This window comes from Mus caroli, chromosome 15 (assembly GCF_900094665.2).
Source record: "Mus caroli chromosome 15, CAROLI_EIJ_v1.1, whole genome shotgun sequence".
Lineage (NCBI taxonomy): Eukaryota > Metazoa > Chordata > Mammalia > Rodentia > Muridae > Mus > Mus caroli.
The window spans coordinates 79,787,863-79,812,886 of NC_034584.1; the positions used below are offsets into that span (position 1 = coordinate 79,787,863).

Genomic DNA, 25,024 nt, shown 5'->3' on the forward strand with positions numbered 1-25,024 from the left:
AAAAAAAGAAAAAAAGAAAAAAGGAAAAAAGGAAAAAAAATCTTGTCATGCCCCTTGCTGCTAATGGTTTGCTGAATATACAACTTTCACACAGGAAGAAGCACTCGGTTTCCTCCAAAGATGTGGTGTGGTTTGGGGATTATTATCAGGCAAATCCAAAAGTAGGGGCTGCACCACAAGGGGGTGTGGGGTAGGACTAGGGGCTGGTCCTGTGAATAGCTAGGAGTGTCAGTCATGTCTGTACCCATCAGAGGTGGTGACCTCCGGACCCGGCTGGGCTGCCCTGTGAAGGTCCCTCAGTGCCTCCTCAGCAGGGCCACACCAAGCAGCGGACACTTGGCTCCTCCTCTGACCGGGGCCTCTCCTCTGGCCGCACTCAGACGTCTTTTTCTTCTTTTGAGCGTAGATCGGCCTGGCCTTCTAAACATAGGCTACATTGAGAAGTTGCAGGAGGGGATTGTGCACGTGCTTAAGCTCCACCTGCAGAGCAACCATCCGGATGACACCTTCCTCTTCCCAAAGCTCCTTCAAAAAATGGTGGACCTTCGGCAGCTGGTCACGGAGCATGCGCAGCTCGTACAGGTCATCAAGAAGACCGAGTCCGACGCAGCACTGCACCCACTGTTGCAAGAGATCTACAGAGACATGTACTGATCTTTCCTGAGATGGCAGGCCGTTGCCACTGTTCAGGAACCTCCGAGGTCTGCGGCCCCATACAGGAGAGCAGGGATTTGCACAGAGGGCCTCCCTCCTACACTTGGGGATGAAGAGGGCTGAGCCTAGGTAATGCGGGCTCTTCCCACATCCTTACTTTCTGAATGGGCACTTCTAAGACTACCTGCTACCGAAATGGGGGTGATCTGAGGCTAATAGGATTCAGACAGTGACAGACAACGGCAGTCCCCATTGGTCTTAACCGGCCCAATGTTAATCAATGCACAGCACTCTACGTTGCATTCGCCATTAATTAACGGGTAACTTCAAAGTCTGAGTGGTCTGTTCCCTTCCTGCCATCCTTCTGGCTGTGTGCACTCTCTTAAATCCCTGAAAACTAATCTGCACTTTTTTAACCTTTGAAAACCTACAAGTCAAGGTGTGGCCCAAGGTTAGCCATTTAAATGTGGCCAAAAAAAAAAAAAAAGTTTATTGGGAAGACTTCACTTGAGTTTTCTGGCTCTAAGAAAGAGAGCTGGCTTCTGAGAACATTTGAGAATAGTTTGATAAGCTATCCCATCATTCTTTCTGTGGGCTCACTGTTCTGGAGGGTGTAACTGACTCATGAGGGTGGGGATGGGGGGTGGGGAGCATTTTCAGATTTGTGTAGAAGATCCCCTGAAAGCTGCATCTCAAGAAGCCCTCAGAAGGCCTCCGCTAGTGTCTGACAGACAAAGACAGGATGAACCCTGAGCAGGTAGTTCTGCACCTCTGTTCATGTCAGACCCTCAGATGCGGGCATGGCAGCAATATCAGAGGTAGATTCACAAAAGATTTGTAAATGCTCCTCTAGGCCCCTCCTTTGGCAGCTCCTTTGATATGACACTTTACTGCTTTGTAAAAAACAAAAACACAAACAAACAAACAAACAAACAAAACCTCTCTTGGTGATGAGACGCGCTCTCTCTATCTCACTCTCTGGAGTAGAGAAGGCAAAAGTGACTTCGCTATCCAGGCTGAAGGGAGCTGGTCACCTTGGAGAACAAGAGACGAGGGTGTGATTTCATTCAGCTTCTGTTTGTACCCAGCAGAAGAGCTCACAACACTTGGTTGGCCTGTTGTTGTTGTTGTTGTTGTTGTTGTTGTTTCAAAGAATTAGAAACTTTCCCTTTTCCTCGGTCCCACTGGGAGAGCGGTGCTGGCTACCTTCAAAAGAAACAGTTGCACAAAGGATTCTCAGACCTCATGGACTCCCGGCACCCGCCCTCCAAGGGGGTGGCTGCATATTTCAGAGCAGGTTGCACCTTCTACGCTCCCGACCCATCTTTAGAAAACTGGCCATCTTCTGACGTCATCATCATTTGTGATTAAAGAATGATCCAGATGGACACACTGCCTGCCAAGGAGTCGAGGACGTAGCCCAGTGGGTAGAGGGGCTTGGTCCCTGGTGCTGATTTATGGCCATGGTGGTCGATGCCTGCAACCCCAGCAGAAGTCAGAGGTCGCCTTTAGATACATAATTAAGTGGGATGCCAGTCTGTGCTGTGTGAGACCCTGTTTAAAAGAGAAAAAGATTGCTGCTGATGAAATGTTCAAGGTCAGCATTATGAAAACACTAGTAAGAATAATAATAAGGGAAAATTAGCATTGGGACATACTTTTAAGATTTGCACCCTTACTGACCTTCCCCCCTCCCTCCTGCTTTTCCTTCCTGTCTTCTGTCCTTCCTCAAACCCACTTGCCCCCTTTGTCTTCCCTCCTTGCTGCCAATCAAAGGCTCTGTTGGTCAGCAGTTGCTGCAGGCAGTCTGCCAAGGCTCTTAGGAATCAGAGGGCAGAGCAAGTCATTTTCATGTATGATCCTGGTGAGGGTTGAGCTCAGTCAGGAAGGAGCCAGCTTTTGTGTCACATGGCACAGCCAGTCCTCAGTGCTTCCAGAAAGGCTAGAGCTGGTCCTATGTTTGGAAGGTCCCCTAGGAGGACAGGCTCCTGTTCAGGTGAACCTTAGACAAATGCCACTCCAGTGTAGGTGACCTTGGAAAGGGAGTTTTGAGTCATGGGCTTTCGGGATAGTTGAGCATTCTGTTTGAACTCGCCTAAAACGTATGAAGAGTAGCCCCTTGCTGTGTGCCTTCAGCATGGACCAACTGACTGACAAGTTCCGTGTCAGTCTGCATCTGAGCTGATACTCAGTCGAGTTCATGCAAGTTTTGTTCTCCTGGAGCCTCGTGGGACTGCCAATAAGCTATCCCCAGAGAAGCCAGGAGGGACCACAGTGGCCTTGGCTTCAAAGTCAGTGACTTTGTGTACCTTCCTTTATGGGAAGGATATTCACAATGTGGCCACATGGTGCTAGGACCTTTCGGGTCACCTAGTCAGATTTCTCAAGGCGTTAGTAACCCAAGACATGCCAGGTTAAATACTGTGACACATTTAGGAACTGAGAAAGCAGGTAGCTATGGTCTACAAGGTGTGTCAGTGGCATCAGCCAACAGCCCAATCAGAGATGCCACCTTGGCTCCTGGAGCTCAGGAGCAGAGTTGCAAAGCCACTTCCCAGCACTGATGGCAAAGTCTTAGTGCCAGACTCCTTGGAGACCGATGGGGACCAGGCAGCCTTGGCGTCCCTCCGCCCTGCCTCCTGATGTCTTCAAGAGGCTGTGTGACCTAGTGAAGACACATTCGATGTTTAAGGGAGCCTTAAAGATGCACATGCAAAATTTAGTCATCGACTGGACTAAGGTCTATCATGACCTCCCTTTTGATCCTGTCTGTGGGGGCTCCTCCAGCCCCTCCCTCCACGGCACCTCTTTCTGCTGGTCCTATAGGCCCTTCCCCAGAAAAGATTGCTTGAAGCAGACCTTCAGAAAAACATGGCCCTTGGGCTCCTACACACTCAGCTTGCATCTGATCCTAAACATGTCTCACCTTGAGCCTTTATCTAACACACTATGTCATTGGGGTATGTTAGACACTCAGCAGCCAGATGCATGGAGGATGGGGACTTTTGTCCTGCATCATTGGTTTGAAAATGACTGGCTGAACTCCAGTTTAAAGTTTTCCCGGTGTCCCCTGAGATTAACTAGCCTTTGGCCCCAGGGCCTCCTACAGCCAAAAAGCCTGCCACCTTCACTGTATCTCTCTTTAACCTGTGTGGCCTTTCAAGAGGAGTTTCCACTAGGAAAATCAGAAACTCCCTACAGCTGCTCACCCAGCATAGAGGTCCCGTTCTCCTTCCACAGCCCCTGGAGGGGTGAGAATAGGAATCTAAACCCATCTTCAAGTAATACCACCAGCCTGATGGCCATCTTGGCTTCCTGCTGAGCCACCAGGCATCACTCTGTCCCTGGTCCACATTTGTATGGCTGACTCCCAAGACCAGAGTAGGTTAAGAATATTAGAGCAAGAGCCTGACTCAGGCCAGAAATGACCTTTGTCTTTATCTAAAAACACTAAAATCTGCAAGGACAGGTTTTGATTTAAATAAGTGGACCACGTTCCTCACCGAGACTCCTCTGTGGGGGGGATGTGTGCTGACATCTCTGGTTTTACTTCAGTCGAGTATCCTGCTGGCTCATCAGGAAAAGGTGTGTGGTTCCTAATCAGGACAGAGTGTGAGAGGCTGCTGCTGCCTGGCCTGTCACCAGCCTGGGACCCCTGAGGACATTTTCTCAACGTCAGACCTCAGCCATCTACTTCTCAGAATCTTAGTCTGAGACATGAGAAATGGAGGCCGTTGCTTTTCTCCCAAAGGGGAACTTTAGTTAGGGAGAGTGGTTGAATCGTGAGGAACACCTTTCAGAGAATCACGTGCCAACCAGAAGTGGACCAAACTGCACCCAAGGTCAGCGTCACGTCTTGACCAAGCAGCTGGCAGCACCTGACACCTTAGTGGCAATCAGGTACTACTGTTGGCAAAAGGCGAGGAGAAGCAACGGTTTGTGCCATAGCAACCAGGCTGTTTCATTGTCTTTTCATGGGGTCAAATATGAAAACCTTGCAGTTCTATGTAGAGAGGGAGAAATAACGCTCTTCTCTCTCACCTCTTTCCCCAACCCAAACTCCACTGCAAACTCATTTATTCGGCAAAGACAGATGCTTCATCCCTGGGTCCCAGGTCCCAGGTGGTGAGGGCAGAGCAGAGGCAGGTGGCCCTCTGGGCTCCCTGGTCGGCACAAGGCACTGGGACATCTTTCCCAGGCCTCTGGGACTCAGCTGTGCTTCAAGTCATACACAGAGCCTGGCCCTGAAGACCAGGGAGTGATTGAGTCTTTCCTGGTAAAATTGTCACTTTGGGAAATTTCACTTAAAAAAGGGGGCGGGGGGGGGGCAGCCAGCTCTTTTGTCAAGCCTGAAACTAAGTGTACCTCACAACAGATGAATGCCACTTGGCACCCTTTCTAGGAAGATGTCAGTATTATCCATGTTAAGTGTCACAATGTTTTCTGCACTGAATGAAAAAGAATGCTCTTCATAGCTATATCTTAAATACTGTGATTTTAAAAACAAAAACAAACAAACAAAAAAACCACTCTGATACAACTAGTTGACTGGCTTGTGGTCGTGTTCTCTAAGCCAGGGTTCAGTCCAGTGCATGTTCAAAGCCTAGCTCTTGAACCTGCTGGGCACAGCAGAAGCCCAAATAAACAACTGCAGACAGCTGCCCCGGGGTGTGCACCCCTCACCTGTCACTGCCCCCGAGCTGTGTACAATCTCTTCCCAATGTGTGAATCTGTTCCTTCAGTCAGTCACTTTTTTTTTTTTTTTGGTTTTTCGAGACAGGGTTTCTCTGTGTAGCCCTGGCTGTCCTGGCACTCACTTTGTAGACCAGGCTGGCCTCGAACTCAGAAATCCGCCTGCCTCTGCCTCCCGAGTGCTGGGATTAAAGGCGTGCGCCACCACGCCCGGCTTCAGTCAGTCACTTTTATTTAAAAACAAAAAACAAGTGCCAGCCAGGCTTGACCGAACCATGACGGGAAACCATCAACTTTACATCAGTGTTTCTGTCAGGGCCACTGTGTAGGCCTGTTAGGCTACTGTTTTAGAGAATTGTTAGCTATGAATTATTACCAAAGAACGGTGGCAATTTGAGCTGTTCTGTTGAGTCTCCATGTCATTTTTAATTTCCTTGCCACATTTCTCCTTGGCGTGTCTTCCTAACTCCCTCTAAGATCCACAATGTCATTATCACATTGGAGGCCAAGGGGGTGGGGTCTTACAGACACACCCGAGGACAGGCACATTTCCAAAGCAAGGTCTGAGGCCTGCTTCCTGCCACTTGCTCACTACTGTCCTTGGTGCCATCCTCTCAGACCTGGGGGTTTGCAGCCCTTCACCCCTGTGATAACAGGCCTGAATAGGAATTATTTAGCCGGTACCAGCATCCCCACCCCCACCCCGCCCCCAGCTTGCTGTGGATACAGGGCTATCCAGGACATCAGGAATCAGGGTGAACACAGAAGGGCAAATAGAATTTTCTAGTCACATGAGCTGATTGGTTCCAGGCAATTAGAAAATGGCTATAACTTAATCTTAATTTAAAAAAAAAAAATTGAGTCTTTGTTTTCTCCATAGGAGACTGAACTGACTGTACGATTGATTTATATCCTGAATTTATGGGAACCCGTATGTTTGGAATGTCCTCCTGTAAGCTGATGAATGTAAAGAGTTAATTTCAGGGTACAGTTTTGCCTTAATGGTTTTAAAAAAAATAAACTATTTTTAAAAATTAGTTGTTTCATTTTGAATGATGTTACGATGTGGCCGGTTTGCACAAGCCCTATGGACTAGCCCCGAGAGGGGATACATTGAGTGTCCAAGTGTCATTGAAACAGTGACTCAAACCACCAGCTTATCCTTCAGGTTTTTAATGATAAATATGATACAGAGTCAAGGTTTAAATCATTTCCGAGGAGTTACAAGAATGTGACGTAACCCTTGCTTTACCCTCTGTCCCTTGGAGGCTGAATTCCCTAGACAGAGGACATTGTGTTGTTTGGAAGTCTGGAGAGAAGCTAGGTGTCTTCCCACGTGTACATCTACAGGAAGTGTCTACCAGCTGTCAAGCGAAGGAGGTCCCTCTCCCTCTCTCCTGGCCTCCAGAGGCCAGACCTAGAGCTCCAGCTGGATACACCCCTGATGTCTGTCCTCAGTCCTGGCCAGTTCCTCAGCTTCTGAGGCTGGAGGTATCTACCCAGTTCAAAGAAGACTGGGTCCACAGCTCCCAGCCTGAATCCTGGCTGAGCCCAGCCCAATGCTTCGCAGGAATCCTGGCTGTGCCCCTGCCAGTCAGGGACGGCTGGAGTGCTTCTTGCTGGCACTCTTTCTCTTCTCCACATCCTGCTGGATTTCCTGAGGGAAAGCACTCATGTTCTCCTGGACACAGGGGAGGCAGACCCTCTTGGAGTAGAACAGGCTGCAGTCCTGTGAGCGAGAAGAGGGCTGGAACACGGAGGGCCTCAGCAATGCCTCTCCCAGGCAAACCCCCCACAGGTGCCGAGGACAGAGGCCGCAACCTGAGCCAGGAAGGTGCACCCAGGGCTGGCAGGGTGGCCATCCCAGCTGAAGTTCTGAGGAGCAACACCTTGAGATGACGATAACATCACTAACAATGTATTGTTTAATCCGAGAAAGGGGAAGATGCCTACTATTCTTGGGGCAACACCCACTACTTCAGCTTGCCAACTACAGCCCAAACCCAAGCAGTGGCACTTGAGGCCCATCAGAGGCTGGCCCCATCAGAGCCCACCCACCTTTCCTGTTGACCTCAAACGCTCCCTCCAGAGTCTTCCCTCCGGCTGGTGGGACCCAAGGTTCCTGCCATCCCGTACATCAGCCGGACAGCAAAAAGAAGTGACAGTTGTTGGGCACCACCTGTGGTGAGCCCCACTTGTGTGCACTGTACCTGCAGCGGGTGCTCGGGCATTCTCAGATCCCTGGGCTAATCTGAGGCCCAACTGCTTAAAGTCTCTTTACTCACTCCGGGCTGAGACCCTCTAGCTGCCCTCACTGGCCCCTTTCCTTTGTGCTTGTGTCCCAAAGGAGGTCATCTAAGAACCCCCACCATCTCTCCACCTGGTGATCAGGAAGTTCCCAGATCTGTGGCAAGGGGGTGGGGGTGGGACAAAACAAAAAAACGGGAAGTCCCCAGGTGTACCCACCGGGCCCACACACACCAGCCTGCTGCACACACTGCACCGAGAGCCGAGGACCAGAAACCTGGCCTTGTCTGAGGAGAAGGGGTCCTTCATGATGTAGCTCTCCTCCAGGAGGCTGCAGGGAGAAGGGACATGCAATTATGAGCCGTGGTAGGGCTGCAACAGCAGCAGGAGCCTCAGCAGATGTGAACTAGTTTCCCCGCACAGTAAGGTAATGGCAGAAAAGCTGGAGGACTACCGACTGGTGGGAACTGAAAGGTGACCCAGCCTCAGCTCTGGGAGGTTCAGCGTTCAGCGCAAGCCTCTCAGTGAACCCAGAGCAAGCAGGATCCACTAGGTGGCCTCGTGAGGTCAGCGTGGGACAGTCTTTTCTGTCCCACACACATCAGAATGAGAGCAACTGAAGGGAATAATCCAGGGAATAAAGGAATTGAGCCTGGTCCCCTGCTGCTGTGTCACAAGGCCCAGACCAGCCGGCTTTCTCACGTGATGCTTCACGAAGGCTGAGCCACAATCCAATAAAACAAGCCTGTAACCATCTCTGCTCCCGACTTACAGGAATCAGACCCTCGGATTCCCACCCAGCCCAGAAGTATCACCAGCAGGGACAGCAGAGGACACAGCCCCACATGAAAAAGCCACCAAGTTCCTCCATTGCTGTTTGGCCCAGGCCACAAGGCTTCCACCTCATAGATAGAACAAGTCCTTAACTCTCAGCTGCAGCCACAGGGAGGGCAGAGAGTCCTCGAAGAAGAGTTAAAAAGATTTCCAGCCTTGCCTGGGGCTTCCTTGGGATATACCCGAGGTATCCAGAACAAGGACAAGGACCCGTCTAAAGTACAACACTCAAACCAGGTGTCACACTCCACATAGCGCCTGCCGAGTAACACTGCACAGGGTCTCCTGCGCACTGGCTCAGGACGCATACTCACACAACAGCCTGGGTGTCTGGGGGCTTCTGCCCCACATAGCTGTAAGGAGCTGATAAGGCACAAAGCTGGCACTCAAACGTGCCCAGGGGGCGGGGCTCTGCCTCAGATGCCATCTGCAAGATCAAGAGATAGAGGCGTCACCATCAGAACCGAAGAACCACCGCACTTTAAATTCTCTCTGGCTGCTGTTCATCGCTCTCTCACCAAAGCGTGAGCCTCCCTGACTGGGAAGCACAATCTCGGAGAAGGTAATACCTGGTCAGTGTGGCCTGGGATTGATAAGTGCACAGGAATGACTGTGCCCAGCCTGGGCTACAGTGACATGAGAGAGTATGATTTTACATCCCCACAGACTTAAACTAGATTTTATTTGAGAAGAGGGTGGTGCATCTATGAAATTCATGAATTGGTCAGAAGACAATTTGCAGAAATTCTTTCGTTCTACAATGTAGGTCCTGGGGATTAATCTTGGGTCATCAGCTTTAAAATGTCTTTAACCCCTGAGCCATCTTGCTAGCCATACTTTTTAATTATATAAATATATATGATTTATTTATTATATTATTGTTTAATATATAATTATAATAAATATAATTATATATTATTGTATTAATATTATATATTATTATTATAAATAAGTACATTATAGCTGTCTTCAGACACACCAGAAGAGGGCATCAGATCTCATTATGGATGGTTGTGAGGCACCATGTGGTTGCTGGGATTTGAACTCAGGACCTTCAGAAGAGCGGTCAGTGCTCTTACCTGCTGAGCGGTCTCTCCAGCCCTTTAATTATATTTTTATTGACTGATTTTGCATAGGTATGCAATGTGCCACACTACCAATGTGGAGTCAGTTCTCACCTTTCATCATGTGGGATCTGGAGATCAAATTCAGGTCAGGCTTGGCAGCAGTCACCTCTACCTGCCAGGCCATCTCACCAGCCCCAATTTGGATAATTTCTATAGACTACCTTCAAGTGCAGTGGCTTCAGTCACATCAGCTGGCAGGCCCCTTGAAGGCATTCTTCCTCTGTTTTTCCCACTACTATTTATCTGCTGAAATCACCATCCATATATGCATGGTATATACATCTTCTCTACTAGCACATTCAACATCTTAACTGTGCTTGCTTTAAACGCCCCCATCTGATAGGTCTATCTAACATCTCCGCTGTGTGTGGCTCTGTCCTTGGCAGCAAAGCTGTTTCTTTGCTCTTCCTTGTGGTCTCAATCTGAGTTATAAACTGGGATTTGTTGGTAAGGTGGTAAACACAGGGTGGACACGTATGCTTGGCCTGTGCTGCTTGGTGCTGAATCAACCCAGTAAGTGAGGTGGGTTTGCCTTTCCTGTTCTTCTGCTACACTGGCTACGCATTTACTTGTGCTTAGGTGTACTGGCCTCTCTGATACTATTTAAGGACAGATTCATGTGCCTCCTGCCGCCTCCCTTCACTGGACGCAGATTTGCCGTAGAGCATACTTTCCTGCCCTACCAAAGTTAGTCTGAAACCTTGGTTCCCTTGAAAGATCCAGGCAGATGAATTTATACAGCAATCACAGCCTTCCCCAGGTCAGTTTACAGGAAAGTTATAAAGACTTCAGTTCTGCCCTTAGTCTTACCCATCAGCACCCAGTGCATGCTGGAAAAAAGCCCACGGTGGGTGTTTCTATTGGCTCACCGGGAGGTTGGGGTGGGGAGGTGTATCCTAGTCCACTTGATATGGCTGCATTCTTAACTGTTTGATGGCACTTCTATATTCAAGGCCTTGGAGGCCCCGCCTCTCCGTAAATTGCTGAGTCAGTGGTCTGATGGCAACAGCAGCTGTCTGATGAGTTCGAGAAAACACGATTTTTGGATTTGTATCGAGCTGTATCGGAATTCCTACTAGCCTTTCAAAGTTCCCATCCGCAGCTCCGGCCCCAGCTGCGCGCCCTCCTCTAACCCTTTGCGTCCTACAGAACGAGCTTTGGAGCCAGAAAGGAGCATATGCGCGCCTTGGAAACTGACAGATGTCCCGACTGACGTCTAAAACGGAAATTCTATTTTGGGTGTGCGCGAACCTAGCTAGTGGTATCTTAATTCGCACGTCACAGGCCCTCGCCGAGGCTACTGGGCGCGCTGCCCTTGCAGCAGGTGACAGTCAGGAGACAGTCCTAGGATAGTGCGACTCCGCCAGAGCCTCCTCCTCCCGCTCTGAGTCTCCCCAGGTCAGCAGGGCTCCGCCTGGCGACCGTATACACCACGGTCCGAGCCACCCGCGCACAGCCCTCCCCGTGCTCTGAGCCGGGTGTCTAACGCCTCCCCCACCCCCACCCCTGGGCTTCCAGAGGCACCGAGACCAGATCCAGCGAGCCGGGACACAGAGGGGACATGTTCAACTAGCCACGCGCGTTCCTGCAGCACACTGCCGGGCAAACTCACCACCTCCCTCCGGGACCCCCAGAGCGCCTGCGTGGCCCGCCCACAGTACTAGTTCCGCCTCACTGCGCCTGCGCGGCTCCGCCCTAGGTCCTCTGAGGCTCCGCCCTCGATCCATGGCATTTGTGCAGCCCAATCTCATCGCCCGCTGAAGCTCCACCACACTACCGGTGTCCCCGGGTTTGCCTCAGGGCGCCTAAGCAACTCCACTCGGTCCCAGCCTCCTTAAGCAAGATAAGCCAAAAGAGCATCCTTGCCGGGGTAGAGCTTTACTGTCGCTTCCGTTTCCGCTGCTAGCTTATAGTGATTGTGGGTCGCGGCTGGAGAGCTGTCTGGGCTTCAGAAAAAAAAACATACTGATGACAAACAAAACAAAACAACAAAACCTATTCTACCTAAATCTTGCCTGGTGCACCAGTGAATGCACTGGCGTTATTTTCTGGGAGAAGGGACTCAGGCAACTGCAACGTTGAAAAGCCTACCCGGTGGGAGTGATGGCCTACTCGAGCTGTCCCTGCGGCAGTTGCTCGCGGTTTTGGGAAAGGAGCTTTATGGATATTCTTAACTTAAAAGTTTAGTGAGCTTTCTGATTCTTGTACGTCCTGATCTGCCTCCAGGAGGGAATGTTTCCATCTACAGGAAAAGGCTATATAACACTTAACTTCTTCTTGTGACTCTTATTTACCCCGCCTGGCTAATGTTCCCTGAACCTTAGAAGGAGCTACGTAGAAATCTAATTCTTTTCTCACATTCTGGCTGGGCATTGGACCACTATGCCATGGGGGTAGGCATTGGCTCACAGTTATTTAACTGGTTTTGAGTCTCCTCAGTAACTACCACAGATTGCCAAGATGAAATTTCCTCCACACCCGAGGCAGATAGCAGCAGTAATCTATGGGTAAGAAATACAAGTATTTAGAAGGCATGCCTGTTCATTTAACAAAACAATTACAGTGCTGTCCCCACTGGAGCCTATGACCACCAGCCACAAGTTTTTGCATAGGTTTATAAGGCCAAACATGGGTTCCCTCCTGTGAAGCCTGAAATCCAACCAGAAAGTGTTGTCTACATCAGTACTCGCTTACCACTATTGCACCAGCAGACATACATTGCCTGGCACAGTGACGTAATAGAATCCATAACTAAGTAGGATCCTTGGCAATAATTCTCCCTCAGCAGCCTGGACTCCCTCAGCAGTTTTAGCCTGACTTCTCCATATCCTGCAATATATAAGTATTTTCATTTAATTTTGACATGCAGCCAACAATAGTGGAAATTGCCTTTCTAGTTTCTGGGACTTAAAGGGTTTTCTTGGCTGGCAACTCCTAGGGACATAGCCTGCCTTTAACGGTGTGGGCTTTTCTTTCCTTTTCTTTTCTCTTTCTTTCTTTCTTTCTTTCTTTCTTTCTTTCTTTCTTTCTTTCTCTCTCTCTCTCTCTTCCTTCCTTTCTCTCTTTCTCTCTTTCTTCCTTTCTTCCTTTCTTCCTTCCTTTCTTTCTTTTAGATTTGTTTGTTTGTTTGTTTGTATGAGTACACTGTCACTTGCTTCAGACACATCAGAAGAGGACATCAGATCCCATTATAGATGATTGTGAGCCACCGTGTAGTTGCTGGGAATTCAGCTCAGGAACCCTGGTGCTCTTTAATGTCTGAGCCGTCTCTCCAGCCCCCCTGGGGAGAATTTCCTTTCAACAATCTTACAGCTTCTGGGAATGTTTTTCCACCCACTCAAGATCCACTACTTACTCCTTAAGATGTTGTCTTAGAGTTCTTCCAGATGCATCTATCTCCAAATCTCCTAGACAGTGGCAAGCACTGTATCAAATAGGGAATAAAACCCTCTTACAGAAGAAGGGCAGAATCTCCGAGTGCCCACTACTGTCTGATCCAAGTAAGTGCCAGATGAGCTTGTAATTTAAGCAGCAAGAGGGATTCTATAACGAAGCCATTAGCAGTGTTCAGCACAACGCAAAACAGCTGGACTACTGAGTGCTCAGCTCAGTGGGACATCCTTATCATCCCCACCCCCAGCTCAAGGAACCTCTCAGCAGAACGGGTGGGGCATTTATACAGTGCTGTGTTCTGGGCGTGTCATGGCCGTTGGCCTCATGAGTTCACGGCAGCTGTGGTTACTTATACAAACGTACATAAGACCAAGCCAGGTAACATTACAGCATGGATGGGGAGGGACTCATGTGGCTCCACCCTATTGGAGGAGTTATTGGGGATTGATGGCTATTCGGAAAGGAGGAATCATTTCTTTGGGGGTATGGCCACTGGTACGTTGGTCATGGGTCCTAAACCCATATACTTCTAGGACAGACTCTGGACGAAGAAGGAGAGGGTGTTGCCAGCATGAACGTGGGAAGAGGAAGTGTTGGGGAAATGCGGGAGGAGTGGGTAGATTCCAGATATATTGTATACTTGTATGCAGTTGTCCAAGAACAAACTTTAAAATAAAGCTGAGTATGGTGATGCAAGCCTTTAATCCCAGCCATCGGGGGAAGCAGAGGCAGACAAGACTCCATGAGTTCAAGGCTAGCCTGGTCTACATAGCAAGCTCCAAACCAACCAGAGCTACATAGTGAGGTCCTGTTTCAAAAGAAAGAAAGAGAGAGAGAGAGAGAGAGAGAGAGAGAGAGAGAGAGAGAGAGAGAGAGGAAAGGAAGGAAGGAAGGAAGGAAGGAAGAAAGAAACAAACAAACAAACAAACAAACAAACAAACAAACAAACAAAAGTATATAATGTTATCCAGGTGAGTCTTAAAAGCCTATCCAAGAGCCAGGTGGTGGTGGTACATGTCTTTGGTTCTCAGCATTCAGTAGGCAGAGGTAGGCAGATCTCTATGAGTTAGAGGCCAGCCTGACCTACAGAGCAAGTCTGGTCCCACGACAGCCAGGAATACACAAAGAGAAATCCTGTCTCAAAACAAACAAATAAAAATAAATCTCTTGTTTAAAAAAAAAAAAAAAAGGTTATCGGAGGAGGCTGATAACCCTCCATGTTGAAGGCAGCCACAAATATGTCTTTGATCCCTTACACAGAAATCACTGCACAGGCCATAGAAGAAATCTCAAATTTAATTCATATAAAACTTAAAAGTGGCGTCAACATCAAGGCACGTGCTTCTGAGTAACAAGGTAACAACTGTCAGCCCTTGTTCTTGGACTGTAAACTGTGTTTCCTTACACCTAAATAATCCATCAAGTCACAAATGCAATAGCCAAATTCCCGAGTCATCAGACACATTGCTATACTCAGTGCATAGAATGTGCACCGTATTTGAGCATGAACCTTTGTGCAGGTGCATTGGTGATGCACACCCTGAGGGAGTTAAAGTGCGACGGGACACTTCAGGTCCTTGTCCCCTGCTCTCTCTCATCTCTGCATTCTCAAACTCTTAAAGCAAGTTCTGGAACTACCCCCACCGGATCCCCTCTAGCCCTGGCCTGCAGGAGGACTTGAAGAGAGGTTTCCCAGGCATGGTCTGCAGAGGAGACTTCCAGGGAGGCTGACCAGTCTGTTTCTGTTTAGAGGCTGCTGAGCTGTGGCTTAATCCATGATGGGACCTTGCCAGCTTTGGGTCTCAAAGTGAGCGGCTGCTACTCTTCCCCACTGCTGCAAGCTCCCACAAAAGGAGCGCTGCCTCTGGACCAGGAGTCACAAAATCCCATCCAGAGCAAGTCCCACCTTACCGTCCACTTCTCTCCCCTGATATGCCTTTCTGTTCATGTTCTTGTTCCCAAGAGCAGGGCCCAGCGTGGGAATACTTCAGATGTGGAGGTGAGCTTTACTGAGCCATCAGGCACTCTTTAGTCCCCTTGAGAAACATAAGTCATGTTTGGAACACTCTTTGCTTGTGGCCCTCCCGACCGTCATTAGTCAGACAACAAGGTAAATCATTTTCTTCCCGTTGATATTTCTGGCCTTCAGTCCCAGGAACCGGCGAGTATTCTTCTCCGGCTGCCCATAGAGCATGTCGACGAAGAAGTTGGATTGGTCTTTGTCTCTAGATCGGGTGGTGAGAAAGTCAAACCCGGATTTTAGCCTGTTGCACAGATAGGTTACAGCCTCGGCCTCATCAGACGGCTCCTCGTACACAGGCTGCTTCATCTCATCATAGGCAGACAGAATCACTGCCTGAAACAAGTTGATGAAGATACAGATCATCACCAACATGAAAGACGACAGAAACAGGACCCCGAGAACCTTGTTGCCGGAAAATTCTGTGTTCTGAAAGGCTGACACGCAGTAGGAGAAGATGGTCTGGGTGGCGTGAATCATATTGCTGTAATTCCATTCATGCTGACCGAACACCAAGTACCCAAAAGCTACGTACATGAAGGAATATATAGACACCACCAAAGCCGTGTGGCAGATGCCAGGAAGGGCAGCCTGGATGGCCTTCTGAGCCAGGCGCACATTATAGAAGAACCTGGAATATCTGAGTGTCTTCAGTATGGTCAGAAACAACAGGAAAGCCAAGATGATTCTCATGAAGTGATCAACCCGAGAAACGGCATGGAAGGGGACGAAGGCTTCAGGGTCAGCGAGGTAAAGCTGGACCATTTTGGTGGCCAGGAGGTACTTCCAGAAGAAAAGCACTATCAGGAGAGCGAACATGCACTTGAGAGAGAAGTTGAGCAGGTTGTACACGCTCCTTATGTAGGAAGCCCTCTCTTGCCTGATGATGTAGCCCTCGTCCACAACATAGGCACAAAAGAAAATAAGAATGGCGGCGTAGAGGTAGATTTCTGACGAGGTTTTTCTGTTGAAGTCAGCCAGCGAGAAGGAGTACACAGAGAGGCTAGAGTTGACAACCCCTAAGGGAGAGACTTCGAATACAACCGAAATGCTACACATCAAACTGGTGTCTGGATTCAGAGTGGTCAGTTCCACAATCACGGCCCATGTCAACTCATCCAGCCAATTCTTTCCTTCGAGTTCCTTGAGCCTCACTGTGGAGTTAAACATCTGCTGTCCTGGAAAGAAGTAGAACGCATAACCTCCAGATCTATAGGTGTTTAGTACTCCATAGGAATGATACACCCATCTTTTCCCCGGAGGCTTATAAGTAAACCCATTGCTAGCTTTGTCTGTTGACTGCTTGCCAGCCTTACTCCAGACACTGGAATAGTGTTGTGTGTCTTCTGGGTCAATGCCGTACCGTGGGTGACAATGGATTTCCCCTGCAACGCTGCTCTGTACAAACTTCTTGGCCAACAGACACGTCTTGTTGCTAGGTCTGGCCCTCACTTGCCTCATGAGTGGAAGGCCAAGGATTTTAGAAGAGCTGTCTGGAAGGAATGTTGGGTTTGGGCCATTGTGTAACAAAGGGAGGAACACTCCGTGGAGCCAGGTGTAGATATCTCCCAGCTTCATCACAGTGGCGAGATCCACCGAGAACCGATGGCGAATAAACTGGTTATAGTAGAAGCTGTCGTTGTGGCGCAGTGAGAAAATGAGCAACAGGAGAAGGGTCAGGAATATGAAGTGAGTCACGAGGTAGCTCAGGAACAAGTAGGACCTCTTCCGGATCCTGTTCTCCCGCCTGAGGATCTGGATTTTGTCCTCAGTGATGGGCTGGTACATGCTCAAGCTTCGGACGTAGGCGATGTCCTCATGAAGCTGCTCCATCTCCTCCTGTGTCATCGTCAGCCCCTGCAGCCTGATTTCTGAGTAATGGTACTTGCTGGACCACGAGAGGTTCTTACAGTACTTGGGCTTGTAGCTCCTGGTGCCTGACCTCAGGAGAATATTGCATGGTTGTACGAGGAACACAGACTGACAGAAGGAACAGAACGACGCAAAGAGCCACTCTATTGACTTGGCATAGCCGTAAGTCAGGCCGTAAAATACAATAAAGAATGACGATATACCGGAAGTGGCGAACACCAAAAACCAGGCTATATAAACACACCACCTGGGCAGGATAATCTGGGTCTTCTTTTGAACAGACTCAGTAGTATGCGTTTGGGAAGAGGAAGGTTTCGGAGGGACACCTTCACTGGCTTCTAGGTTATTGTTACTGCTGTTCTTGTTGGACATTTGGGTGTCTGCTTTCTCATGCTTCTGTGAGGTTTCAAAGGCTTCCTTCTCCTTGGGAGCAGAGGTGGACACAGCAGCTCTCCTGGGGAGAGCCTTCATTTCATATTCATGCCATTTGTGCAATCGCTCTTTCCAGGACAGACCTTCCTCTGACAAAAGGGGGTGCTTCTGGGGTGCCACTTTGTCTAGATTCACTTTAAGATTCTTCTGGGAATAGGTGAAGAAAAAAGTTATCAGTAATTGCACGGGGATTGTGATTACGACGCTCTCGATGCCTATCAGCATTGACCTGATAAGGTGCATGTGTCTGGACTCACTGTGCTCCTTTTGGTTCAAGTTAAAAAACATGATATTGCAAACAAGAGAGCTTAGCAGCATGGCCAAGCAGCAGGACAGCCTCTGGAGCCTGTTGAATGGTTTGGGGACAATTTCCGTGAAAATGGAGATCCACATGTGGTTCTTCCGAAGCTTATCCCTCACATCAATCATGAAGAAGTCTGTCCTTTTCAGAGGCTCATCTGGGTTGGTGACAGAAAACGTTGCATCCAAAGTGGTGTCCACAGAGAGCCACCTCCGGCACACAAAAAGCCAAATGCGCTTGCTGAAGAGATTTTCTACTTTGATTCGACTTAGGTACCAGCTAGGTGCTTCGCCCGAATTGTCATGCCACACTCGGATGGAATGGATGTCCCCCAAGTCGTTTTTTGTGGTCAGGAGGAAAGTATTGATACTTCCTCGGTATAGGGTTTTAAAATATGGATGGCTTAAACAGTGAACATCACTGGTACTCTCCGTTCCCATAAGCTGGATAAAAACATTGGCTCTGGTTCCAGACCCCCAGCGACTCCCAGTAAAGATGGTTACTAGATAGCATAGGGTATCAAAAGGATCATTATCGGTCAGTATCACCACACTGTCCCGAAAATACAGATCTATCACATCCCTGTGCAAGGCCCAGAAAGCCAGAATTGCATACAAGATCATAATGAAAAGCACGGCCAGGAAGGTCGCAGGGTTTTGGGTAAGGTTACTAAGGATCGCTAGCCTCCGATCCACGGGGTTAGGGACCACAATTACCTTAGCAGTCACAAAGTGGGTGTGCAGATGATGCTTCACAGAAGTCAGCTGCCGCCGGCTCCGCCTTCCATTCCTACAGATACAGTGTACTGTTTTCCACGTGGTCTTCTCACCCAGCACGCAGGTACTTTGTTGCCAATCACTCTGGATCCCATACATGTCCAAACAGTGAACCATAAAGAGAGCAATTCTCACTAGCTTGTCAGTGGGCTTCAGGACAAAACGGGATGCCTGCAAGACCATGGATATGTTATACTTGAATGAAAATCTGCGCTGAGCTATACTTCGAAGCAGGGATGATGACAGACAAACCACGCGGGCCTCCTTGACTGAACAGGTTGGGTCAAACAGGCCACTCCACTTGACAATGGGAGGGATGTCATGAGGAACAAGGAAAGTGGCCATCAGATTGGTGGGTGTGAGCTGATGGCCTTCATATACCAAGGCCTCAAACAACACTGTCACATTTGTGACAATGTGAATGAGTAGCTCCCCAGTCCACCTGCTGTCCACCTCAAAGCTAATTCCACCTGTTGTCACCTTTGAGAACCCATCACTTTTAATGCCGGGTCCCACTGTAAGGTTAAAACTCGAAGGGGTCAAATCTTTTCTGGCCAGGTACACTTCTGCTATGTCGGGTGTGATCTCTATGACCTGATTGTTATCTGCGACTCCAGTCATTCTGAACCCAACCACATCTACAGAAATGTTTTCCGGGTAAGTCAACCAAGGAAAGGGGTCCTCTGTGAACTCACAAAACATCATAGAAATCAGAGCCTTTGGGGGTAGCTCGGGGACCGTGCTTGCATTCAGTGTTGCACGGAGGCAGTTTGGACAGAGTGAATCATTTCTGAAGGCCTTAAAAACATTCCAGTTTTCAACTTTCTCCACATACATGTTAAAGTTACTGGTCCTCAGTGCAGTGGTCTTGCTCCCCGGAACCTTGTTAGCCAGTATTGTGTCTGATAGTGATTCTACTACAAACAAAGGATCTTGTAACGTATAGTAGGGATTAATCAGCTTAAGAAGGTTAGACAGACTGGTTAGGATGCCAGTGCCCACAACTTCAACCTGCCAGGAGTGAAGGTGCTTGTGTCTCTGCTGGTATGCTTGTAGGTCTTGGCTTGCTTGCTTAAGCCGGAATGAGGTGGCCTCTAAATCCGCTTGACTCAAGTCAGAGGCTTTCTGGGTTAATTTGGTAATCACCATCACTGACTGGCCGATCTCATCTGCTGTGTTCATAGCAAACGTGAGAGACTGTTTGACGAGGTGCTCCAGGAGACGGGCTCTGTCATCTTGAAGTTCCTGCTCCCCTTTTATGTTATGCAAGACAGAAATCACCACATAGATTAAGTAGCCAGCCTCTAGCCAGTCCTGCTTTTGAAGCAAGGTAGACAACGGTGATGTCGGTTCCATGGTGACGTTGAGCAGCTGTTGTAAAACATCCTCTGAGGAGTCCCTGATAGTAGGTGCCGTCACAGTCGCTTGCAAAGTCACTTGAGAAAATGTCCCTAAGGAGTCATAGACCTGAACATAGAGCCTCACATTGTACTGATCTGTCACCATACCGACAGGGAGAAAGAAGGCTGGTGTTGTAGGCTCTGTCCCTGAATACACCACGGAACCCAGTGTATTCTCTTCTACGGAACTGATTGCGCCAATGCTGTCCAACTCAGATACTATTATTTTATACCTAAGGGGAAGATTCTCATCCTTAAAATCACTACATTCAACAGCAAATTTAGTAACCATGGAAATCCCACTAGCTGGATTTATCTTGCATTTGCCAGCTTGAGGGCCATGGTTAATGACAACGGGATGTCTCAAGGTCGTGGTCACACCACTCCAAGATTTCAGAATCAGAGAAACCCAAACCCTATTTTCCAAAAAATTCCTAAAGGCAAAAGCTTTTATGGACAAATAAGGTCCATTCCTCCTGGTGATTGCTTGCCCTGCCCAGTCAAACATCACTTCATGGCCCGTTAGAGACAAAATGGACCAGCTATACAAATCCTGGCGGCCACAACTTGGGCAATTCAGAAACAGAGAAAATCTATCTGACACAGCTAACGTGCGGCCACAATTTTCAATGCAGGAAATGTGCGCCTTGGGCTGAAGCCCCTGGAGCACGTGTACAGTTTTATCAGAAAATGCAGTTCTGTTTTGCTTCTGTACCACCATTCTGAAGTAATACACACCATTGCCCCTAAGAGTTTTTGGTGGAATGGTTAGTACAGAGCCCACTGCCCAAGGCCAGTTCAGTGAATCCTGCTCTGGGTGGCAGACAGCCTGGTTGATCACTAATACATAGTTGCCACTATAGTATCTTGGATTTGTGGTACAATACCAAAAAAACTGGAGTCCCCATGTGGGGATGTCTGCCTCTGGGTCGTAGGACACGCTTCCATTCAGAGTCAATTCATCGGAGAACTTCATGGTTACTCTGGGGGCTCCAAGAAGAACAGCCTTCAGGGGGCGCTTTTTAACCCAAATGTAGATGATATCCGAGCCTGTCACCGTGGGCCAGGCGAGGTCCCACCTGAAGATGGACAGCGTAAAGTTAAACACATACACTCCGTAAGGCAGGGCATATTTGGGGATGTGGAGGGAGAAACTCTTAGACACTGCCACCTGCGGCAAGAGCACAGGTCGGTTCCAATCAGGGGTGTCATTCACAGAGGCCACCGAAAAGTACACCCAGCTCTTGCGAATGACCAAGGCATCAGGACAGTACCAACGCACAGTGATATTGAGGGTGGCTTCCTCGTCTCTGCTCAGGATAAGGGGAGCGTTCTGGTCCTTCCTGTTGATCTTCACTAGCTGCATGATACAGGGGGCCGTCTGGCAGGACACGTTAGCCTTGGAGGCTACGGGGTCCGAAGAGTTGACTTTCAGGGGGACGCGTGCAGCTGCGCCCGAGGGACACCTACGGGGCGGCGTAGGGCTGGCGTGGCGCGGGGCTGCACGCGGGGACAGGCCACCGGTGTCACCGCCCCGGACGCTGCTCTCCGCGCCCTGCCCCAACCCCGGGGCGCCCCTGAGCACGCCCGGCAGCCCGCGAGGGCCGGTGGGTGGCGGCTGGCTGCCTAGACCCAGGCCCAGGCCCAGGAGTAGCAGCGCGGGGCCCGGCCACATGGCTCCCCGCCAGGAGCTGCCGGGCGCAACGGCCGCGACGCTGGGCTGGGCCGCGAGCGTACCGGGAGGAGATGGGCGCGCAGCTCGCCGCGGGGCAGGGGCAGCGTGCTCCGCCACTCCGGAATAAGGTGGTTCACCCGAGATGTGGGTTCTCTCGGGGACAGTACACTCTCAGGGACAGTGGGGTTCCCAGGGCTAGTGAGTTTAAGGGACAGTATGTTCCCAGGGGCGGTGGGTCCCAAAGGGCAGTGAGTTCCCAGGAACAGTGGGCTCTCAGGGTCATCAAGGATCTCAGGACCAAGGAGAACCACACACAAGGAGAACGTGGGAAGTCACAGAACAGTGGGTTTCCAGAGAAGTGGGGATTCTCAGGACCAAGGAGGACACGGCATGTTAAGGACAGCAGCATCTCCAGGAAGGTAGGTGCAAGGTAGGTCACTATACACTAGGCGGCAGAGGGGCTCAAGACTGTTTCCAACCACCTCTTTCTTCCCATGCTGATGGAGCCACTCCAGGATCAGGCCTTGCTAAACGAGGTTAATCCCGTGCTCCGCCGCCCCACCCCCTTCTTTTCTTCTTTTTAAAACTGGACACACCAAGAAAACTTCTTAGCAGAAATTCCTCTCCCACGGGAAAACCGGTTCCAAAATAATGAAGTCTGGAGGGCCTTGCCAGCCCCCTCAGCCCAGTGCAGGGATATCTGACACTTGGTTGTTTGGAGGAGGGGGGCGCGCGGGGTGGGGGCGTTGTTGGTTAGGTTTGGGTTGGTTGGTATTGCTTTGGTTTGGTTTTTCCCTTTCCTTCACTTTTAAATGTATTGTTTGTTTGTTTGTTTGTTTGCTTGCTTGCTTGCTTTAGACTGTGTCAACTGGAGATTCTTCAGCTTCAGCCTCTTAGGTGGTAGATCACAGGCGTGTACTACTGAACCTAGCTAAAAAGAACTGTGTAGTTTAGAAGGGAGAAGGTTACAGAAGATCAAACCTTGGGTCTCCAGGAATGATGGCCTGAGCTGCAGCCGAGGCTCTAGCTTCCTAACTTGACATTTTGGCTCAAAGATGGAGCCTTTCCTCCTAGTCCTCCTCCTCCTTCTCCTCTTCTTCCTCCTCTTCCTCTTCTTCTTCCTTCTTCCTTCTCCTCCTACTGTGTTTAAAACTATAAAGTCCCTACTATACAGTATTTAAGTACATCCTACACGCTTATTGTATTTTGGGCCACCTTTCCTTTAAAATATTGCTAATTCTCCCAGTATGTTGTGTGTGCCCGTATATTCCCAAGGGTGGTGGGAGTTACAAGCATTTGGAGTTCATGTGGAACTCTTGTGGCGCTGGAGAGGTGGCTCAGCGGTTAAGAGCCCTGGCTGCTCTTCCAGAGGTCCTGAGTTCAAATCCCAGCAACCACATGGTGGCTCACAACCATCTGTAATGGGATCTGATGCCCTCTTCTGGTGTGTCTGACACACCAGTGTACTCATACATAGAATAAATACATTTTAAAAAAAAAGAAATCTTGTGCTTATTGATCTCTAATTAACAATGCTATGATTAGAGAATAGGTCCAGAATGATTTCTAGTCATTTTTATTCATGACTTGCCTTAATGGCCACCCTGGAGTCCTTCTTGTTATACATTCTGTGTGAACTTCAAAGGAAGGTGTGTGCTGTCGTTAGGGTTCATCCTAAGACCTCCTTCAGACCCTCTACCACTGAAATCTATTTCTCAGTCTTTTTTTTAAAAAGGTTATATTTTTATAATCTCTTTTAATTTTGAGACAGAGTCTTGCTAAGTTTCTCAGGCTGGTCTTGAACCAGTTGATGTGCCTGCTGAGTAGGCTTGCACTACCAAGTCTAACTTAAATTATAATATCACACCTTAGAGAGCCTGATCAAATGCAGATGGTTGGTAGTGGTACTTCCATCTTCCATGTCCTTCCTGAGATTTTGACTAGTGTTATAATCTCCAGGTGAAGTTTAATCTCCTACCTAGGCAGTGCAAAGTTCTGGTTCAAACTTCCCTTCTGACATTTCTCACTGCGCATTCTTGGGACTCTGTCGGTTGACGACTATATGTGTCTTTGGGCCGATGTCTTCTTGATAGATTGCCCTTCATGTCACTATGAAATGTGTCTATCTGGTAACAAACTTTGTCTCAAGTCTGTTTTAGCTAAGCAGCCAACAGAGCCACTTGTGCTTCCTTCCTATGTGAGCATCTCTCGCATTATTGCTTTGCCATGTTTAATAGAGGTTTGTTTTTTGCCATCACTATTGGCTTTTAGTTGAAGTTTTTAAACCATCACCATCTATGTGCTATTTTTGATAAGTATTAGTATTGACTATTAAGGGTTTCCCTTTTTTTCTCTGCATAATTTATTTGTGTATGAGGGTAGATATTCACCACAGTGCATACTTTGGAGAGAGGACAACTTGCAGGAGCGAGTTCTCTCTCTCTCCATCATGGGGGTTCAGGGGATCAAACTCAGGCTGTCGGGTTGGGTAATAAGCACCTTTAACCCCTCTCACTGGCTCACTCTTTTGTGTGCTTCCTTAATTCAGTTAACACTCTCCGATAACGTTTGGACACCAGCGTTTTCCTACAGCCTTGGTCTCAATTCTCAGGGAGATCCCATGAGAGTGAGGGTGAGCAACATTAATTAGGCCATCGAACATTGGAGCCTTCTGCCTCTGTTTCCCAGATGCTGAGGAAGAGGCCAACAATGGAGAACAGTGAGATGCATTTGGGGGTGGAGGGGCACGTGACCCACTGCCATCAATTAGGGAATGAAATCGTGAGCTAGATCATAACTGTGGGCGTTTATCTGACTTACACCCGGAAAAGTTCATCCCCTTCATTTACTAATGTACACCACTGGTGAGAACTTTTTAAAGTTATTCATTTATTTTATGTTTGTGTGTACACTATTGCTGTCTTCAGATGCCAGAAGAGGGCATCGAATCCCATTACAGATGGTTGTGAGCTACCATGTGGATGCTGGGAATTGAACTGGGGACCTCTGGAAGAGCAGTCAGTGCTCTTCACTGCTGAGCCATCTCTCCAGCCCAAGGGTGATAACTTAAATATATGCTCTATTGGAACCCGGTTTGCTTGATTGCCTATAGAAAACTTGCTTGCCATGAGAGACAGTAACACTGAGACACTATCTGAGTGATCTGCAAAGACAGAAACCTCCTACTCCATTTGCTTTGTAAGAAGGGGGATGCACTCAGGGTCTTCCGCCTTAGGGATAAATAGAAGCTGAAATCTTTATGTGTTGTTTGACCATCAACCCGGAGTCCTTGCTGTATTGTTTCTGGAAACCATTGTTGGGTTTGGGGTGGAAGCTGAGAAAACTCACTTCAGATACGGAAGCTTAAAAAAAATGAAAGCTTTATTTCCTGAGCTTTCAGGAAAGCAGCCAGTTCAGGTTCTGACTTCGTCCCCCGAGGGAGATTGTACAACATTTTCAAAGGATGGGAACACAAAGTATGGAGGGAGCTGGGGGGGGGGCGGCGACGCTGTAGTATTATCCAATTGTATTTTGACATTATGGGTTAAGCAAGAAAGTACCGGTTGGAGACTGGGTTTTAATCCTGGGCAACTTGGCTTCA

General features: G+C 48.8%; 3 protein-coding genes across 9 annotated transcripts in view; 1 reads left to right on the forward strand and 2 right to left on the reverse strand.

Moving 5' to 3' along the window:
- Positions 1-1,125, forward strand: part of Ppara (peroxisome proliferator activated receptor alpha) — a 66,740-nt gene extending 65,615 nt beyond the window's left edge. For all 6 annotated transcript variants that reach the window (XM_029470089.1, XM_029470088.1, XM_021183374.2 and 3 more), the window contains one exon: positions 407-1,125. In XM_029470089.1, coding sequence (XP_029325949.1) covers positions 407-654 — 248 coding nt within the window. In that variant the 3' untranslated portion in view covers positions 655-1,125. The remainder of the gene's footprint in view (positions 1-406) is intronic.
- A 5,378-nt stretch (positions 1,126-6,503) lies between these two features.
- On the reverse strand, positions 6,504-11,229 carry Cdpf1 (cysteine rich DPF motif domain containing 1). 2 transcript variants are annotated; one of them, XM_021183468.2, is made up of 5 exons: positions 11,167-11,229; positions 10,424-10,570; positions 8,742-8,854; positions 7,813-7,924; positions 6,504-7,075 (listed from the first exon to the last, which is right to left on the reverse strand). In XM_021183468.2, the coding sequence occupies exons 3-5, from the start codon at positions 8,852-8,854 to the stop codon at positions 6,941-6,943; spliced, it is 360 nt and encodes a 119-aa protein (XP_021039127.1). In that variant the 5' UTR covers positions 10,424-10,570; positions 11,167-11,229; the 3' UTR covers positions 6,504-6,940. The 2 variants fall into 2 exon arrangements, with proteins under 2 accessions (XP_021039127.1, XP_021039126.1); XM_021183467.2 differs by lacking the exon at positions 11,167-11,229 and adding an exon at positions 11,079-11,159.
- A 3,813-nt stretch (positions 11,230-15,042) lies between these two features.
- Positions 15,043-21,423, reverse strand: Pkdrej (polycystin family receptor for egg jelly). Its single transcript, XM_021183953.2, has one exon. The coding sequence runs from the start codon at positions 21,421-21,423 to the stop codon at positions 15,046-15,048; it is 6,378 nt and encodes a 2,125-aa protein (XP_021039612.1). The 3' UTR covers positions 15,043-15,045.
- Positions 21,424-25,024: the final 3,601 nt, after the last annotated feature.

What these genes read in the sequence shown, in the direction of transcription:
- Cdpf1 (XM_021183468.2), bottom strand. Translation starts at nt 8,854, where the DNA reads ATGGCATCTGAGGCAGAGCCCCGCCCCCTGGGCACGTTTGAGTGCCAG. An exon ending in CCAGACACCCAGGCTGTTGT is followed by an intron (nt 7,925 to 8,741) that starts GTGAGTATGCGT and finishes TTCTCCCTGCAG; the next exon opens with CCTCCTGGAGGAGAGCTACA. An exon ending in GGCTGGTGTGTGTGGGCCCG is followed by an intron (nt 7,076 to 7,812) that starts GTGGGTACACCT and finishes TCTCGCTCACAG; the next exon opens with GACTGCAGCCTGTTCTACTC.
- Pkdrej (XM_021183953.2), bottom strand. Translation starts at nt 21,423, where the DNA reads ATGTGGCCGGGCCCCGCGCTGCTACTCCTGGGCCTGGGCCTGGGTCTA.